General features: G+C 42.4%; 1 protein-coding gene across 4 annotated transcripts in view; it reads right to left on the minus strand.

Annotated features, from left to right (window-relative positions):
* The window catches only part of CDKAL1 (CDK5 regulatory subunit associated protein 1 like 1), a 608,618-nt gene that overhangs the window by 12,352 nt on the left and 579,734 nt on the right, over positions 1 to 16,532 (minus strand). For all 4 annotated transcript variants that reach the window (XM_069562792.1, XM_069562791.1, XM_069562793.1 and 1 more), the window contains 2 exons: positions 12,512 to 12,595; positions 8,888 to 9,052 (listed from right to left, as the gene is read on the minus strand). In XM_069562792.1, the coding sequence (XP_069418893.1) occupies positions 8,888 to 9,052; positions 12,512 to 12,595 (249 nt within the window). The remainder of the gene's footprint in view (positions 1 to 8,887; positions 9,053 to 12,511; positions 12,596 to 16,532) is intronic.

A 16,532-nucleotide genomic window follows, 5' to 3' on the forward strand; every position in this document is an offset into this window, starting at 1 on the left:
TTAGCCTTTGAAGAATATACTAATGTCCTGAGCTGAAGGAAATGAGGATTATCAGCCTATCCTGCACTGTCAACCTCCCTGCCTCTGGCCAAGAAAGCCTCCCTCCCACCGTGCGCATCAGTAAGAGTCAAGTTCATTCAACAAACGTGTACTGAGCACCAGTCTGAGTCAGGCGCTGTGCTATGACCCAAAGCTGGTGGCAAATGGAGCAGCCGGGGCAGCCCTGCTCCTGTGAACTTGGCTTACACACAGGCAACTTTCATCATTACACTCATGCTCAAAACCCTTCCAACATGCATGGCAGAAACTTCCAGTACTCCCTGATATCTTATTCATACAGAAGTGTGTATCTCCTAAACTCTAGGCCATGTGAATACTTCTGCCAATGGACATAAATAGAAATACCCTACGCCACTCCTGTGCGAGGCAGTGAAGAGCTGGCTTTCTAGGCAGCCGACCTGGGTCCCTGAGTGCTCGTGTAGAGCAGACAAGCCCTGATTCGAGATCACCCAATAAATGGTACGAGATGTGTTGCAGTGAAGGGCAGGAAATAAACCTTTCCTGTGTTAAGCCTGAGATTGCAGGGTTAATGTGTACTGCAGTATCATAGACTAATACATGCGCTTTACTGTATTGGGTTGGCCAGAAAGTTCATTCAGGTTTTCCTGTCACATCTTATGAAAAACACAAATGAGCTGTTTAGCCAACCCAGTGTAACATGCTGCCGTTGTTGTTTGGTCATAAGTCATATCTGGCTCTTTTTTTGACCCCATGGACTATAGTCCACCAGGCTCCTCTGTCCATGGCATTTCCCAGGCAAAAATACTGGAGTGGGTTGCCATTTCCTTCTCCGCAGGATCTTCCCAAACCAGGGATCAAATCTGTGTCTCCTGCATTGGCAGGTGGATTCTTTACCACTGAGCCACCTGGTAAACCCAATATAATCTGCTACTTCACTTCAAAGCTCAGGGGCCCACTTTTTACAATGAACATTATTATACACTTGTGCCCAACTGCCCACGTCTACTTACAGATGCCCAAAGAAAGCCCAATTCATTCCTGCTCATTCTGTCACTGACTTATGTTCCTTTGGCATTGAGAAGAATCTTCTCCTTCACTTGCCTGATTAAGTCCTTCTTATCTTCCAGTCCAGTTCTAATCCCATCAGACCTATGACACCCTCTGCAGTGGGAACTGTGTGAATACCCTCATCACACTAGTGTTTTCCACACTGTAAATTCCACCTCACTGATACAGATTCCAGGAAACACGTTCCATCTTCCTATCCTCTCTGTCCTTCTGGTACAAATCTGAGGCCCTGGTTCCACACTCAGATGCAACAGGTCTGAGACACGGACTGTGAAGCAAGCTTTGTCGGGAAGTAGACAGGAGCTCGGGGCTTCTGTCTTGCTGGGGCAAGAGGGGCAGAGGCAACATCTCTTACTAGCAGCTTCTATGTGGTTTGGGTCTTATTTCTGGAAAACTTAGCAAAGAGTCTGCTCCGCAGCCCTTCTAATTATTCTGTGAACTGCTCAGTATCCCTTTTTAGACCCCCTGCTGCTTAACTGTTTTCTGTCATCTTTAGAGAACCCTGATCCATATATTCGCTGATCCCTCAACTCTACAAAGGTCTCCCATCTTCTATTTCTTATGATCTGATGTCATCTCATTTATCACCTTATATATTACAGATTTTGTTCAAAAAGCACCTGCTTCCTTTCCCAACTACACTTCCATCTCCTTGAGGGCAAGGATCACACCTTAGACTCCTGACCCCAAGCAGTGACTGGAATAGTGCTGGACCTACTTTACAGACTGATCGGAGGACCACTTAATTTATCATCCAAATGAGGACCCCTCAAAGAATGAAAAAAGGGCATCATTATTAATTATACCAGGACAGCAGGTGTAAACCAGGACTGTCCCAGACAAACTGAGACGTGATCATACTCGGCACTGCTCACTGATGCCTGAGTAAAAAGCTCAAGACTTTTGCAAGGAAAGGAACATAGTCCAAATGAGAATACCAAAGAGCAGTCTTGGGCACCTTAGATTTGGTGAGAATCACCTATAAAACTTTCATCACCGGAGCAATGATGTCACACTGGGTAGCCAGTGCACACCCACAGGATCCTTTCTCTCACTCCAATCCCTCCCAACAAGGGTCACAACAGAACAGCAGTGCTATCAGAAGAACATCCAGACTAAAATCTCAAAAGCTAAGACCACACTTATTATTTCTATCTCCAATATGTAGTCCGGTGCTGGGATAGGATGTTCAGTAAATGCTACGACATATTCTAAGAGGCCAGGCACCACCTGTGGGTTGAACGTGTGAGTCATTCAGGCTTGGCAGTCTGATCCTTTTTTCTCACCCTGAGCCCCTCCTTGCTCTGGGAGTCTGCCCCCGCCTTTGCCTCAAGCCCCTTGCACCTGCTTCCCCACATGTGGACAAAGGATGCAAAGGACCCAGTCCCACCCTAGGATGCCTCTGTGCACAGCTATGTAAAGGACACTTTGAGTGTTCTTGCTGCTCTAATCCAGGCTGGAATCATAAGTGGGGGTAACACAGGTAAGAAGGCTCAACACCCAACACATAGTAGAGGCTCAGTAAATGGCAGCTATTATTATCATCACTGAGGTAGAGTCAGTTCCTTGATGTATGCAGTTCCCCTCACCATGCCCTGGCCACAAGCCTCAAGAGGGGAAATATCATGAGTGATTGCACAGTTAGTGATACAAGTGAAATGAAAGCTAGTGGTTTAGCATCAGCTTGCTCTGACCACACTGTGGATGGTACTCAAACTGGTGAGTAGAAGGCACTGCTAACATACTAAAGGCCTTTTGAACTGACATAATCAAATGAGTTAGGCTGTAATCCCCAATAAATTCAGCTCAAGAGCACAGAATAAAAGCTATATATCTAGACTGTGAAACCCAAATACGCCCTAACAGATCTACAAATGAAATTAAGTAGAAGCCGTAAGAACGGAAGAAATGGACTAAATATTAAACGTGCTGCAGCGCTCACTGTGACACCGATTTAACATATGGGCGATGAAGAATTCAGTCTTATATGAAGTCAAAAAGGAAAAAAAAAAAAAAAACTAGGAAAAACTGCTTTGGAATTGGAGCCAGTATCTTGGCGGGGTGGGGGAGGTGTAGAAGGGAAAATGGGAAGCAACACACCCTCATTTGCTTCTAACACGGTTAGCTGATCTGTTTGAAATTAGATCTACTTTCAAATGTTTTAACTTAATTATTAAGCCATTTCTTAACCTCATGAATGCAGTTTTCATGCACTTTCAAATCTGGCCCTGAACTAATAGACCCTTTTACTTCAGTGGTTTTGGAAATGAATGTTAGATGGAGAGGAAAGCATTTTAACGATGCCTTTCTAAGGGTCAAAGCTCTGAAAATATAGTATAGTTTGTACATAAAACTCAGTACACCTGAATATCCTGCTGGCCCTTTGTCTAGTAATGAGGCAAACCACGCCACCCTTCAAAACTCCTGCTTCCTCTCTGCGGGCAGTCGGCTGTGTTGGTGCTGAGCTATCTGACCGCTCAAGTGAATACATTATTAGGATCAAAGTCCCGGTAGATGAGAAACAGGTGACAGCCCCGGACCCTGGGGCAGCCTTCCCTTCCCTTGTGAGAAACAGGGCAGGTCCTGGTCTCCATTCTAGAATATTCTTCTTTAAAAGGCAGTGTAAGGAATAAGAGAAAGAAACGCCTGGCAGTAAGAACAGTCAGTGATATAAGACTGTTATGAGCCTCTCTCTGTGAATTTGTCATTCTCACTGTGTGGAGGAACCCTTAAATTGTATGAAATCAATGGCTGATGAGCACAACGTTTGCAATGATACATGACTGTGCAATTTTTACCTTCATTGCCTAAAGTAAAATGATGCTCTAGCATGTGCTGCAAATTATAATGATAATTATTATTAATTATCAGTGACCAACATTTACTGCAACAGGAGCTGACATTTATTGATTGCTGAGTCATTTCTACCGAAATCCTATGAAGTGGGTACTACTGTTATTCCCCAGTTCCAGAGGCAAGAACTAAGTTGGAAAGAGGCTGAATAAGTGTCCCAAGCTCTGTTTCTTATGGTAACTCAGGGATTCAAATGCAGATGATCAGAATACAGAATCCATGTTATTTGCTATACTGTGTTGGATGGTGAAGACCAATGGAAGCAGTGTACCGCTCAGAGCGGTAAAGACACTAAAATAAAAGCCATTAAATCACTGATTTTTAAAGGAATACTTACTGCATCCCTTTATCAAATATTAACGTACATACTATGCAGTGGGTACGTTGTCCACATTATCTAATTTAATCTTCTGCAAATCACTCATCTCCATTTACAGATGGAGAGACTTGACTTGACTGAAGAAGGTGTAGGAACTGTGGTCTCAACCCCCACCTGCCAGACTCCAAGTCCCAAGCTCTTTTCAGAGAGCCACCCTGCCTTCTTTCTTTAAAGTGATTCTTTACAAATAAGAAGAAACCTAAAAAGAGGAACACTTTGGAATCAAACTGCTTACTTCTAAGTTTAGAATTAGGAGAGAATTTTCTTCTTTTCTCTCTTTTGCAAGGCACAAAATAGCTCTGACTTCTTGAGTATGGATCTAAGAGATGGGAGGATTCAAATGGTGTATAACAGGGCCCACAGAAGGAGAAGAAACATCAGCCGTGAACCTGGTTCATCTTTATCAAGCAGCAGCAGCGGTTCCATTCCCTGGTATTCCTAAGGCAGACTCACAGCTCAAACACCCCTTAGAATAAGGGGAAGACGGTTAACACTGTCCATTTTCTCATCCTTTTTTCCCTCTCTTTTTGTACCTAGGGTAAGCTCACTCTGGTATATTAAAAATCTGGTATTACTACATTAAAATAGTAAAACTCCTTTTACAAATATCAAACACTCCTCCCCAACTTGAGCATCATTTTCTTGGAAGAGTGGGTCTTGAATTTCAGCGTGCATCTGTATTATCTAGACAGCCTTTGAAGAAACAGAGGACGAGGTCCCTCTCCTAGAGTTTCTATTCAGTTTTGGGTTGGGGCCCATGCATTTCCCTTACAACAAGTTCCCATATACTGCTGATGCTGCCAATCTGGGGACCACACTTGAGAATCACTATCACAGAAGTGAAGTTGAAGTTGCTTAGTCATGTCCGACTCTTTGCGACTCCATCAACTGTAGCCTACCAGGCTTCTCTGTCCATGGGATTTTCCAGGCAAGAGTACTCGAGTGGGTTGGCATTTCCTTCTCCAACTATCGTAGAACATCTATGAAAATGTACACGTCCTCTGCTTTCTCCCATCTCTTCTTCATCCTAAGAACAAAGCTGCCTGACAGTGTCCACAGAAAAATGCACAATCTGTCCCTTCTGTTTTTACCCCTTTGAACCCTACAGTGCTTTCCATAGGATAACTATTACATAGCTTTTTTTCTGAAATTAATTGTCCTTAAAGAATACTTATTCAAAAATGTTCCCTATTTGGTTAGAGGTGGCATTTTTTGGCTCCCATCCTCTCTAAAAATAATCAGACAAATTTTGTCTTTCTATCCTATTCTCTTTTTCCTCTATTCTTCTAACCAAACTGAAAAGAGGAATAGCAATAACCATTTAAAAATGTTACTACATGCTGTTTTTATTAGGATATAATTTCTTAGAGGACAGTTACCTTTTGACTCTACAGAAGCTTTTCTTTTCTACCATGCTATGGGTATTTACATAACTATCATTATTTGAAAATAACTAGGCCTTATTTCTATTAATATTTACAGAATTCAAAGTCCTGCCACAGGGGAGGCATTCAACCTGTTTTTGTCAGATGAAATATTTCAAACACAGAGTCTTAGAGACAGCTGAGGTCCAGAGAGCCTAAGTGATGTACAGAAGGTCAGAGCCTATCGCCACAGAGGCCAGAATCCTATGATCCAATCTCGTAACTCCCACCCGGCCTGTGCTTTTACCCCGGTCTGTTGTAGCTCTCCCAGTTTTATTAGAAGTCAGTGGTTTTGCCTAAAGTGAGACAAAATAAGTCCAAAGTAGCGTGGGGCTTCCCTGGTGGCTCAGAGGTTAAAGCGTCTGCCTCCAATGGGGGAGACCCGGGTTCGATCCCTGGATCGGGAAGATCCCCTGGAGAAGGAAATGGTAACCCACTCCAGTATTCTTGCCTGGAGAATCCCATGGATGGAGAAGGCTAGTAGGCTACAGTCCATGGGGTCACAAAGAGTAGGACACGACTGAGTGACTTCACCTTAAAGAATAATCATAATATTCTCAATTAAGGAAACATGTTTTACTATGGGAAACACTTTTTTTTTTTTTAAACAGTATTTTGCTTTAGATGCTTTGGCTTTTCTAGATTTCTTTTAATGTGTGGAGGAGGAAGCATTTACTGTAGAAAAACTCAGGAAAACCCAAGAAAATTTAAGATAGAAATTCTGATGGGATTAGTTTCTTTGGCACCGAATAGATAACCATATCAGAGAAATTCACCGCCGCCCTTGCCCCCACCATTCGATGTGCACTGCATAATCACAGCTAAATAATTAACAACCAAAGGTCATCTTCGGAGTCTGCTGTTTCTAAAGCAGCTAGATTTAGAGGAAAGGGGAGATAACCACTTAGTAATGACTCACTATGTCCCAAGCCTGGTTTTAGGTGGTTTACATACACTATCGAATGCTTTCCTTTCAACAACCCCATGAAAGAAATGATTATCCCCATTTAACAGACTAAACCAAAGCTCAGAGGAGTAAATTGACAAGTTGAGATGCAAACTCAGGTCTATCTGACCCCAGGGTCACATTTCATCCACAGAGTGAAGCTCATTTTTTCACTGAAGAGTTCCAGCACCTTTATCAGAGCTCAAAGAGCTCAAAATGTCTGAGGCAGGATTATAACCTCTATCGCCTTCCTCTAAATCCTATAAAAATGGAAGCTGTTCTCCTGTTTAATCTATTTTGGTTCATATCATCAGCTAAAACATTTGTAACACCAGGACAAATGCTTTTTTGAAGGAGGCTTTTTGACCCCACGTTTGGCATATCTTTAGAAGCAGACAAATAATGAAGCGGAAAGCTCTGTTCATTAATTTACATGAAGTCACAAATGGTGATAAAGGGCTGCCGGATGTTCCCCTAATGTAAATGCACAAATCAGTATTCTGAACCCTTTGGCCTCATGCCTGAGATCAACCTATATTTCCTAGAGGGGCAGAAAGGCCAGCAGTCAAATGACCTTTATCCACATCTCACCTAGGACTTTAGGGTCAACCCAGCCCAGAGGAGGGCTGGTCGGGGAGTTGATGACACCATTTCCCAGGCTGGAGAGAGGCAGAGGATAATAGAAAAGGCTGGCCTGTGGAATTTAAACGGGGCTGCCCTCTTACAAAGTAACATTACAGTGAAGGAACCAATGAAAAGGTGCTGCTTTTCCTCATTTGTATATAATTATAATGTGATGTTTTAAAATACCAGCCATTTTGATAGGCATACATGAAGGAATTAAATCAGGCAGGGTCTTTGAAATAACAGTTTGCCCACTGCTGCTATTTGCCATAAAATCCTTTTCACTGTGGCAATTTAAAATCAACCTTGTAAAACATACCATGAGGAAAAACAGATTTTTTTTTTTTTAAGTCACTTGCTTGAAAAATTTCTGAAGTACTACCTAACATATCAAAAGCAATATAATTCAAATGCTGGATGTCATTGCTCCTTCCCGGTCATCCATCCAAACCCCCAAGTATGATGTATGATTTTTTTCCTGAACAACAGAAAACATTAATTTCTATGCTTATATGGTTATCAAGTTGGAGAGTTCCCTCCTGGTCAAGTAGGCTGACACACTTGGCAGGGTCATATCAGTCAGACGGCTATGCCCACAGAGTCTTCACATGTCCTTGTCAAGCTCGTGAGAAGTGTCATTCACTTTCCGATTTCAGAGACTGTCATCACAATAGGTGAGAATATAGATAATAGGACCCTCTTTGTCACTATTCCTAACATTTAATTAACATGCCTTTGCCATTTCTCTGGGGTGGGGGGTGGGGTGGGAGATAATACATCTACTAAAACAAATTTGGAGTTATACAGCCAAATAAATATCACTCATCATTTTTCTGAATGTTAAGTCAGTGCTCTACTTTTTTTTTTTTTTTGGAGCACTTAACAATTGTGTTGAAGAAAGGACATCAAATGATGCTTAGAAATGTGATACACATTTTCATTTCACACTCCATCAGCTTTTACAGCTGTAGCTCAATGAAATGTAGGAGAGAGCCTGGCAAACAGCCATATTTACCAAGGTATAAAATAGGGGTCAGGTTACTTTTTTATAGAAAGAGAAAAAAAATGTTTAATTTTCACTCCACATGACTAAAACAGATACTCAGCTAAAACCCTTGAGAAAGGCACCATAACCACATCCACTGACATGGTTTACTGCCTGTTTAACTGTAGGTAGGTTTTTTTTTTTTTTAAACTGTATTATAACCATCTTCACACAGCACAAAAATGACCCTTTTCTTACCTGTTTCCACTCAGGATTGACACAGAAACATACTGGCTCAGATCATCTTTGGTGTTAAATCTTCCACCTGGAAATAATGGCTTCTGCCCTCTGCCTCTAGCCTAGAAGCAGAAAGAGCTTCTTCCCTCCGCAGGCAGAGAAGCAAAGCTACAGGCATCAGCAAAAATGCATCTTTCTAATTCGAATTTCAATCTGTCAGAAAGGATTAAAGCCTCATGCATATATAAAAAGGGAACTGTACAAGATAACAGAAACATGGTTGGAAATCACTGAGCTCCCATAGCTGCCTTTTTACCAGCTGGGCAGAGAGGAAGGCCGCTTTTACCCACCTCTGTTAAACCCGAGACTTCTCCTCTTGCTAATGGTTTGCTGATGGATGGTGTGTATACTTTGGCGTCCGAAACTGGCTGCCCCTTCATAAAATGTTTTCCTGATTCATAAATGTCCACTTCGACCATTTTCCCCATGAATATGGGGTTCTTTGGCACTAAAACCTGAAAAAAAATGACAGAAGACTTAATTTTTAAAAATGAAATTTTATCTTAGAACAGTTTGAGGTTTACAGAATTATTGTTAACATAGCACAGAGAGCTCACACACCCCAGGTGCAATTTCCCTCTCGTTAACATCTAATGTTGGTATGATACATTTGTCACAATTAATAAGCCAATATTGATGCACTGTTGTTGTTCAGTCACTAAGTTGTGTCTGACTCTTTGTGAACCCATGGAATGCAGCATGCCAGGCTTCCCTGACCTTCACGATCTCCCACAGCTTGCTCAAATGCATGTCCATTGAGTCGGTGATGCCATCCACCTATCTCATCCTCTGTCGTCCCCTTCTCCTCCTGCCCTCAATCTTTCCCAGCTTCGGGGTCTTTTCCAATGAGTTGGCTCTTCGCATGAGGTGGACAAAGTATTGATGTATTACTGTTAACTAAAGTCTATAATTTATTCAAATTTCCTCACTTGTCTCTTAATGTCCTTTTTCTCTTCGGGGATCCCATCTTAAGTGGGCTCTATCTTCCAGATGCTCAAAAATCTGGCTACCTAGCACAGGGAGGCCATTTCTGGGAGGGGTGGGGCCGCAGACAGTGCTCACTCCTCGCAGGATGCCTATGGTCCTAAGGCACGTGGAAGGCACAGCCAGTTACTTTTGAACAGGCCTTTGATATCCTGCTCTCGGCTGTCCCAGGCAATGAAGAAAACTGAGACAACACCGACGAAACCCTCATACGTTTGGAACCTTGCATGTTCACTGTCAGAGTCATGATTTAAGCAGCCACTTTAAATTAAGGCCTGAATATTTGGCTGCGTGTGTGTGTGTGTGCACATGCCTGTTGTTTTGGGGGAAGAAGAAGAACATTTCACAGCCCCTTTTTCCATAGTTCAAACCTTGGTGTGTGGAGCTAAATGACTTCTTTAACTGATGGTTTCCGTTGTTTCTTTCACTCTGTTATAAAGTGCATGTTATTTGCTAGCTCTGCATCCACGCAGAACCAGCTCCTCTGAAGGGTACTTTGGCTGGCTCACAGGAAACTGTCAGATGGTCTCTTTCCACTAAGATTACAGATCAAGGTACGTGTTTACTTCCAGCAAATGTTTCTCTTCTTCTGGGACCTACGTGTAGCCCGTATGTATTCTGTTCTCCCTCACACTTCTATTTCAGAACTGGCGCTACCTGCCAATCTTTTCAAGGCAGAATCCAAAATAAACAGCCTAATTCTGATCCAGTAGTCTACTCTGATATCTACATACAACCTTCACTTCTGGAGGTCATCTTTTGTAGAAAAATAATTCCTATGAAATCTTCGATAGGCTTGGTTGTAGAGACCCAAAAAAAAAAAAAAAAAAGTCAGATGAGAGCCAGAAATTCCACAGCCAGTTTCTCCGAGAGGCTAAATTGGATCTTGGTGTTTCTGAGTTTGATTTTCTATGACCATTGAGTACACTGCTTCATCAAAGTATAGGAAAAAGGTCACCTGGGTGGTGGATTACTCATGGCAAGCAAATGAACTAAGAGAGCCTTAGTGTCAGGATATGAAAGCCCTTTTAAATCAGTTTTTATAAAACAAGAAAATCTCTAGAGTAAACTGTCCCTGGGAGATCTGGTAGTATTCTGGGGGAAAATAACTCTCCTTGATCTGCTGCCTTGATCTGAATGAAGAGCTCAGTGTTTTTTGCCCCTCCGGTTTTAATAATTGGAAAAAGCTCCACTGCTTTAAACTGGAGGAAACAGCTAATGAGGCATGCCATCGCCTTTAAAATGAAGGGGAGAAAAAGTTCCCTGCTGAGACAAAAACCCAGATGGCAAGAGAAAGAAGAGGAAAGAGGCTACCAAAATATAATCCAGCTCCTCCAGAGAGCTGCGCAGAAGCCTGGCCTGAAGGGAAGAGGGTTCTCTGGAGTCAATTACGGAGATGGAGAATGGGGAAGGCTCAGCTCCAACATGGAGGGCTGGGATCAGTCCTCAACTGGCTGGCTCAGAAGGGAAAGAATCTGACTGCAATGCAGGAGACCCAGGTTCAATCCCTGGGTCGGGAAGGCCCTCTGGAGGAGAAATGGCAACCCATTCCAGCATCCTTGCCTGGAGAATTCCATAGGCAGAGGAGCCTGGCGGGCTACAGTTCATGGGGTCGCAAAGAGTCAGACACAACTTACCAACTAAACAACCACCACCACCTCAACTGTAGTTGCTGCTGCTGCTGCTGCTAAGTTGCTTCAGTCGTGTCCGACTCTGTGTGATCCCATAGACGGGGGCCCACTGTCTCTGGGATTCTCCAGGCAAGAACACTGGAGTGGGTTGCCATTTCCTTCTCCAATGCAGGAAAGTGAAAAGGGAAAGTAAAGTCGCTCAGTCGTGTCTGACTCCTAGCGACCCCATGGACTGCAGCCTACCAGGCTCCTCTGTCCATGGGATTTTCCAGGCAAGAGTACTGGAGAGGGGTGCCATTGCCTTCTCCGACTGTAGTCTCTACTGGGGCCTAAACAGGGCATGTTCAGCCTGGGCCTTGTAAAGCTCTCCCCTGTTCCCTGAGGACCCAGTGCCTGGCGTGAGATGAGTTCACATGGGACACCCATGCTCAAGCCCCCTCCCACTCCTGCTTCCCTGCTTCTAACACAGAAGGTTAGCCTTCTAACACAGAAGGTTGGCCTCCCTTGCCAATGGTCCCTGAAGGAGGTACTGTCTGCTTTAGTCACTTTTGAATTGCTTTACCCCCTGGGGAAGTGCAATCCCAAACACTGAACTAGAAGTCTGGCTGCTGGTGCGGCAAAGCACGCTGCCTTAGAGGGGCAGGGACTGGGGAGCCCCTTCAGGTGCGCCTCGAAGAAAACTCTCCAAGTGAAGCTAGTGTGATCCTCACTCTAGTCTCCAAAGTTGTTCACACAATGTGAGCTGAGTCCAAGGAACACACTCTTTTCCTTTTGCCTCCAAGTGCTTTTCATTATGATGGAAGTTAAAAAAAAAAAAAAGGCAATACAAAAAAATAAAACCCTGAAACTAAAAAAGCCAACCAACAGACAAACAACCAAAAGCCTGTTAGAGCGCTGAGACAGGGAGAGGAAGTCCCCGCCCTTCCAGGCTGATGTCGCCGGAGCAGACATCCTTCCTGTCCCCTGGACAGAACTTTTCCCTCCACAGTGCCAGGCTGTGGGAGGCTGGGGCGGTCAGAACTGCCGGTTTCAAACTCCCCAACGCCAGAGGCTGCTCCCATCAAAGATGAATGAGGACTAAAAACAGTTACTCCTTTGGATAGAATGTTTTATAGATTAAGCCACAAAGATAAGCCCCACGTTAGCTTGGCTGGCTTGATTCTATAAAATAGCCTTCCTGCCACAAGATGCTATCAATATGAATCTCGGCTACTTTAAGTCTCTTTTGCTTAAATTGATTTACTTTCAGAATTCTTTCTCGTTTTGGAGAAATCCTGAGAGTGTGGGAGTGTCTCTTACCTGCTCGTAGAATCGATTGTGAGCAACATAAAACTTGGAATCAAAAGATTCTTCGGTGACTAACACTTGTTGTCTCTGACCAATCTGCGGAAAGAGGGGAGGAAAAAAAAATAGGAGCCATCAAGCAAATGTCTGAGAATCCAAAATAAATGCCAACCCAGAGTTATGGACCAGCAAGTCATGTCTTTTTAAATTGTTTTTTAAGATTTTTTTTAAAAAATGTGGATCATTTTTAAAGTCTTTGTTGAATTTATTACAATATTGCTTCTATTTTTATGTGTTGGTTTTCTGGCTGTGAGGGATGTGGGATCTCAGCTCCTCGACCAGGGATGGAACCCGCACCCCGAGCACTGGAAGACGACGTCCTGACCACTGGACCACTGGGGAAGTCCCACGCTGGGTCTTCTTGAATTTAAAGTAAATCTGGATTGCTAGCTACTTAACAGCCAATACAGAATCATGGATGCAAATTTCCAGAAAGGCATTATTATTTATGTAGTAATATAAAATTTGGGTAGAAAAAATCTTATTGTCTTAGAGAACTGTGAAGCAAAACTTGATCTTTTGTCTTCCTTCAACAGAAGTTAGATAATTAAGGCTTCTGAGACACACAAAAATCTTCTAAATATCACTTTGTTTCTTGAAACAAAGTTGCAAAACAAGCCAGAACAAGCTGCTTCTAATCCAAATTCATGAAAATATTTTGGCAATATGAGAGACTGGTAATAAACATTAATTTGAGTTATGAGGGATGTAACACTAAAGAAAACACCTCAAAAACTAGTCATTAAGTCTCTGCATCTAAACATTTCATACGCTGCATGCAATTCTGAAATTATTGATTAATTCCGTTATTTGCTTAATATATACATTTTCTCTCTCATGGGCAACTGTCTCTTTTTTTTTGCTGCAGCTGTGACTGCATATTCATTTTATTTTTTTAAGAGACTATTCTCTACAAGATCTGTATTTATGATTCAAGCATGAATTTTTAATAACCAAGAAGTTAAATTAGCCAAAACATTGGTTAAAGCAATGTGACCATTCTAAATTATTCTACCATTTCCAAGTTTATTCCACTGTGAAATGCAACATTTAAAGTATCTGTTATTTGTTTTTTTAAACAAGGTTGTCAAAATGGCTGATGTAGCAAACCAGCTATATTAGATGATTATGCCTAGAATCATTCTTGCCATTGCTCCTTGATAAATGCAACCCTCCATGTTAAAGTACACTGGCAAGATTTTTTTTGAACAAAATCCCTTTTCTCATATGCAGGGACTTGTCACCATGTTCAGGCAGTTACCACTTAGGAAACATAAACACAGCTGCACTAAATAGACCACCTAACAATTAAAAAGAAAAACCTGAAAACACCAAGCTCCTCTCTCCATTATACAATGCCAACACCTAAATACGCTATAATTTGCTCTTTTTTTTTTTAACTCTATCATTCAAATATAGCCACTTAGTAAGGTCTGCAAGATGACACATCACAGACTGAGGCAGTTCACTCCTTGAAAACCAGTGAAAGTTCCTACAACATTAATCTCTTTTAAAAATCAAGTTACAACAAAAGGAAGTTCTCCTAACTTCTACTTTGAGCTTTAATGGCCCTGTTTATTTAAAAAAAAAAAAACAAACAAAAACCAACTGATGAATACTGGGTTTCACTGAAGTATATTCTTCTGGAAGGAAACTTAGAATGTTTGCACACATTTCACAGTGTGAGTTGCTTATAACAGGATAAGTATCTGTCAATGGTTCTTAAGGAAATCTGCAATTACACTTCATCTAACATTAAGTTTTCAGGAAATTAACAACAATACGAGACTGCAGAGCCACCAAAAATGAATGCTGAGACTTTCCTCTTGTTAGAATGAATGTGGATGGTTGCAGTTAGCACTTTGGGGGTTATTCCATTTTATCTGGAGAGACTAACCATGGCAGTAATTCACACACATAGAGTTAGAAAAACTTGCTATGTTTATACAGCACAGGGCAGGGCATTTGATCAACCATCAGAGAACAATTTGTATGGAGTATTTAACTATTTGCCAATGGGATTCAGGAAAATTGCAATGGGCAGTCATTTATAGTGGCAAACACCTCTCCAGTCACCCTTTTGGTCCCTTCAGCCATCGATTTTGTCTCATTGGCTCTTTAAGTTCCCCAGAAACTACTGAGCAAAAATGAGCATGAGCAACCTAGGACTGTGACCAAAAATTGATGCCATCTATCCCCACCCCTTGAAACCGCCCTCCATGCCACAAAAAAATAAATAATAAATGTTCTAATGCAGTATTTTTTAAAGAATGAACTGAACATCAAATATGACTTTTAAGAGAATCAACTGTTTCAAATAACCTTAAAAACAACAACAAAGTTAAGGAAGTGTGTAGAGGGGGGATTGAGCTGCAATTCTGGAAGAGGTAACATTGCCTTGGTGACAACAAGGAAACTTACAGACAGGCCAAATGTGTAAGTCTCAAATCTTTTTTTAAATGAGTCATCTCCCTATTTTCTAACCGCTTTCTCCCCAACCCTACATGACAACTCTGTGTGGTTAAAGATCACATAACAAGATTTAGGGTGTAGTCAGTTGCTCAATTGTGTCCAGCTCTTTGCGACCCAAAGGACTGAGGCCTGGCAAGTTCCTCTGTCCATGGGATTTCCCAGGCAAGAATAATGAAGTGGTTGCCATTTCCTTCTCCAGGGCGTCTTCCCAACCCAGGGATCGAACCCAGGTCTCCTACACTGCGGGTGGATTCTTTATTGCCTGAGCTACCAGGGTACTAGATTTAGGGTAATCATCCTAATTTGACTTAGAATGCCTCTACTGCCCAGCAAGGTAGTCTTGGTCTCAGAGGAAGAAGTGGGGCTTCAGAAGCAAAAGAGCAAGGCTATAGATACCCTTAAGTCCCTAGGACTAACATCACCCAGCTCTCAAATATACTAAAGGCAGAGGAATCCCCCAGGAGAAGGATCAGCCTGTCTTACAGAAGGATAGGTCTACACGGAATCTTCTCTGAGGTTCTGCAGCATCTACTCTCTGCTGACGTTCTGAGATTCTGTGAGAAGGAGGCGTCTTCCACGGCTTCTCACCCTCGCTGACAGAACCTCCCCAGCAACTGGAATCTCTGACAGGAATGCAAGGCTCCCTCACTGGCTTTGAGACAAGCCCCTCGAAGAGGAAGTTAACAGAATGACTGCTTGTATAATTTTAAAAATGAACAAACTCCTGAGTTCACAGAATATATATACAGGTATACACACTCGCCCACAGAGAGAGAAAGAGAATACAAAGGAGGTTGAAAAGACTGGTTTCGATGTCCTCTGTGACTGGTAGCACAACTTGGCTATTCAGCAGGAAGGATTAAGACTCAAGTAGAACTATAAACCCACAGAAGGATCCAGAGGGTGACTCCCAGATAACTGGAACTTCCAAGGACAGGATGGAAGGGAAAAGTGATGGAGGGAGAAGGAAGGGTCAGAAGCAGGAATGCACAGTTCCAGCAGAACCCTGGGGAGAGGAAGAAGGGTTATTCAAAGACATCAAATGCCACATGTTTGAACTGGAGAGTGGGGCGAGAGGACACAGGTCTGAGAAGATTATTTTGAAGATAAAAGAAATTTGGCTACATTTTGGGCCTTTGATTTCCTCACAGGAAAAAAAATGAGAGTTTGGTAGAAGTGATACTGGAGGGGAGAGGCGAGCAGACTGAAGAGGAAGTGAATTCTGATTTTTAGAGGACCTCTCAGTTCCAAAATTCTAAGTCATCATTCATGGTAGATTTGATCTGCTGACAAGGTTTCAGATGAAGGAAATTTGTACTTTGAATCCAGGCTGTCCCTTTTCTCCCAGTCAGTGTGTGCTTAGAGCCCTCTGCAAACTATAGCCACTTTCTTATTGCCCTGAAAGGAACAACTTGATTTTAATACCCACCAAAGAAACATTGACAAAGTCTCTCATAAAGCTATCCAGTGACCTGCACCTGAAGAATCCTGTTAAAATCTTCCC

Source organism: Ovis canadensis, chromosome 20 (assembly GCF_042477335.2).
Source record: "Ovis canadensis isolate MfBH-ARS-UI-01 breed Bighorn chromosome 20, ARS-UI_OviCan_v2, whole genome shotgun sequence".
Classification (NCBI taxonomy): domain Eukaryota; kingdom Metazoa; phylum Chordata; class Mammalia; order Artiodactyla; family Bovidae; genus Ovis; species Ovis canadensis.